At 35.3% G+C, this 3767-nt stretch overlaps 1 protein-coding gene across 1 annotated transcript; it reads right to left on the bottom strand.

Moving 5' to 3' along the window:
• Positions 1-2079: 2079 nt before the first annotated feature.
• On the bottom strand, positions 2080-3230 carry LOC149190541 (presenilin-like protein At2g29900). The gene has a single exon (XM_089413423.1). The coding sequence runs from the start codon at positions 3213-3215 to the stop codon at positions 2244-2246; it is 972 nt and encodes a 323-aa protein (XP_089269549.1). The 5' UTR covers positions 3216-3230; the 3' UTR covers positions 2080-2243.
• Positions 3231-3767: the final 537 nt, after the last annotated feature.

Genomic DNA, 3767 nt, shown 5'->3' with positions numbered 1-3767 from the left:
TGAATTTTGGATTTAATTATCATAACCTTGGCTTTGTAGATGTTAAGATTCATAGCCATACTAAAGCATAGATCCTTAATCAATTTTAGTTGCTTGCCAATTGCTATAAGAATGATATCATCAACATTAAGAAAAATGATAGATGATTGTACCAGCTAGAGTCACAACACAATGTACCTTTTCCAAACAAATGATTGTACCTGCTAGAGTCATGTCAACACAACCTACTTTTTCCAAACAACCCTCTAACTGGGTATAGGGTGCAACCATGTGTAACTCATATATTACAATTAATTTCTTCCAACCAACCCTTCGTCTTTTTCCAAACAACCCTCTCGCAATGTATATGCCAAAAAGGGCAGGGCATATGGTGCAACCTTGTGTAACTCCTATATTATATTAATTTCTTTCAATCAACCCTTAGTGTTCCTAATTCTCGCACAACCTTATTGCAACAATTATCAACCCCAAAGGAACTTTTATCTCTTCTAATATATTTCAAAGGATTAACCCGAAGAATTATTACAAAAAACTTTTTTAAGTTAACTAAAAAATCATGAGATTGATTTTATTATTGTGACACTTCTTTGTGATTATCCTAAGCATAAAAATAAACCTTTAATTTTTAAACATTTTATTTAGTAATTTACCCCTAACTCTATATATGAATTTATATATATATATATATATATATATATATATATATATATTAAATTCACTATATCAATTAAAAAAATCCTTAAAATAAAAATTGTAATTCTTAAAAAATTCATATTACATTTTTTATTTCACATATTACATATATATATAGATAGATAGATATATATATATATTTAAATTATTTGAAATTTTTGAAAATAATACCCAACCCACTTACCTTTAAACCTCAAGGGATATATCATCTCAGCGATTCTGAGGTTGACTATTTCATCTATTTACATAAAACTAACTTTTTTAAATTACTTAGAAAATTTTTAAAATAATACCCGATCCACTTACCTTTAAACCCCAAGGGATATATCATTTCAGCTATTATGAGGTTGACTATTTTTTTTTTTTTCCGAAGGTGGCAAAACCTATCAAACTCAGGTGTCAAATCAACAGTGAGGACAACCATCTCTGGCTGCTATCCGCGAATGTCGATTTGACTCATCACCGTTATCAAGGAAAACCACGCCACCTGTAATAACCCGCTGGTGGTCCGTAAGGGAGCAGGCTTTCACTCCTGCCAGATGCCTCTGGGTCTTGGGCCGTTAACCTGTTTCCTTACGTCCGAGGAAGACGAGCTCTTAGCCAAGCAGAAGCAGTTTTACGGCATACTCCAGGCCGAATGAGGTTGACTATTTGCGATAAAATAATGTTTATTTTTTTTAATATTTTATTAATAATCTATATTTAAACAATTGAAATGCTTGGTTCAGTTATACATATAGATAGATATAATTAATTAATTAATTAATTAATGTGTATTTTATATTTAATATTAATTAATAAAAATAATATAATAATAATAATTTTAAAAATTTATAAATAAATAAATTATTATAAAAAATTGTAATAAATTATAATTATGTAAATTTTAAATTTTAAAATAATTATATTTAAATTTAAAATAATTGACGTACGTTCGTTCGTTTGTTTATATATGTATAAAATAAAAAATCATAATAGAAGTGACTATAAACAATTGTTAAATATATATAGATGAAAGTGGGTGAATGTATAACTGAAATTGGATGTGTCGAATGGGTAATAATCTCTTAAGCTGTGTATACAACTTAAAAGTTCACGAGTGTAAAACTAGCAATTGTCCCAAAAGGTACAAAGAGAGGTCGATAGGATTATTAAATTGGAATTGTTGAATTTTTCTAGAAGAGTTAATTGGTTTGTGGAAAACCTTGTTTTCTTGGACTGGATCATTGTGCAATTACCCTTCTAAACGCTCTTTGTCATTTGATAAAATAATCAGAATACTGTTTTCAAATTTCCATAGATTTCCTCTTGCAGTAAATTTCAAATACAAAATCAAATTACAGAGTATATTGCTTTGCCGAAGGAAATGATAAGAATAGAATACAACAGAATCAATGCTATTTGTGCTGAATTTATAAGTTTACAACAAAGAAAATTTGGCTTCCCTTGTCAGAGCTGAGTTGATTTGTGGCCTCACGATATCCAGCGGTCTATTTAAGGGTATTCAAGCTAAGTGCAACTTTGGGGATTGGAGTTATTCTGCTCTAATATCAAAAAAGAAAAAGGTGAGTCGTGATCTGAACCACGAAAGCTTCCATTACAAGACGAGTTAAGAAGTAAAAAATTACACCCAAAGAAATTGAAACAGGGAGAGCAGGCAAAGCCTTCTGACAGAAGGCCAACAGAATCAATGTTACACCGAGGCCTGCTATTATGGCAAGGTAGCATGCGTAAACTGTCATGTAATCATACATAGCTGCCCTTCCAACCAATACGCTGTAGAATATGAAGTCACCCAATCCCAGTTTAATTGCACCAGATGCAGAAAGCCCAATCCCATCCTGTTGGTATGTATCTGTGTGTGTAGAATCTTCAATCCCATTTGGGTGCGGCCTCCCCTCACTATCACTATCAGTTTGGGTCAATAATCCTTGTAGTGTAGAAGGCAATGGCAAAGAACCCACTTGTTGATTCACATATGTGGAAGAAGAAGTCCTCACCTGGTGATTTACGAGGGGAACTGATTCCTCTTCTGCTGGTGTCTCTGTGTCTCCATGAACACGACTCTCCTCCACCTCCTCCTCCTCTGCGACAGCTATTCTGAAACCCTGAATAGAATCCTCATGAGGTAGCGATGCAGAAGCAGAGGCAGTGCTCTCATCGCATCCTAAATTCAAGGATTTCAATAACGCAGATCTCGAACCTGAACTTGTTGGTTTCTTCCAAATGTTTCCCATCTGTTGTTGCAGGAGGGCTTTTTCTAATCTTTGCACGGATGGAGGAAGGGAGGGGTTTATCAAAGCTTCTTCTTCTTCTTCACTTTCAGTAGCTAGAGGGCGACTGCGAGGAAGAAGCGCATTTTCATTTTCACGCTCGGGGACTGCGATGTGGGGTTTTCTCGTAACAGGGCGAGCCTCATAAATCAAAGCAGGGATTTCCTCATCTCTTGAAATAGCGAGCTCTACCAAAATTTTGAGAGGGCCACCGGGGATGAGAACGACAATAACATCATATACTGCCATTGCAACAAGCAGCACCCACGAAGTCCATTCGGGGAGCATAGTAAACCAGAATGCAACAAGCATGCCTATGAGTACCAAGTAACCCTAGGTGAAAATTATGGGCATTTTGCATAGGAAAATAGAAAACACCCCCACAACAGCAAAATTAAAAATCACAACCCCAAAAGTAAAGCAGTCAATGGGTATAGAGAGAGCTTGCACTAGAAGCACGACCACACCCCCACCCATATAACCCAACACAACGAATGCTACAAAACCCATGTAAAAATGAAGAAACTTTGTGCATCTGTAATAGAAAAGGCAAACCAACAGGAACGTGACCACTGTGACAACAGCTACAAATACAAGGGCATTCAGAAGAGCGCCCCCAAATTTTTTCCAGTCTGAATCGAAGGATTGTTCATCATATATGAGAGTGGCGAAGAAAATAAAGATGATGACCAGTTAAGGAGATGATAGTGACCAGGTTCAATGCACAACAGAACTCGGAGGTGAAAAGAAGGCAACTCAACTGATATTTGGAAAAAGTAGTCAAAGTGCAGTGCATGCTTG

Source organism: Pinus tabuliformis, chromosome 3_1 (genome assembly GCF_031772625.1).
Source record: "Pinus tabuliformis cultivar Carrire ecotype Pingquan chromosome 3_1, CPIR1, whole genome shotgun sequence".
NCBI lineage: Eukaryota > Viridiplantae > Streptophyta > Pinopsida > Pinales > Pinaceae > Pinus > Pinus tabuliformis.
Note: the sequence above shows the minus strand (reverse complement) of the source record. Positions and strands in the feature narration are given on the sequence as shown.

What these genes read in the sequence shown, in the direction of transcription:
- LOC149190541 (XM_089413423.1), bottom strand. Translation starts at nt 3,215, where the DNA reads ATGGCAGTATATGATGTTATTGTCGTTCTCATCCCCGGTGGCCCTCTC.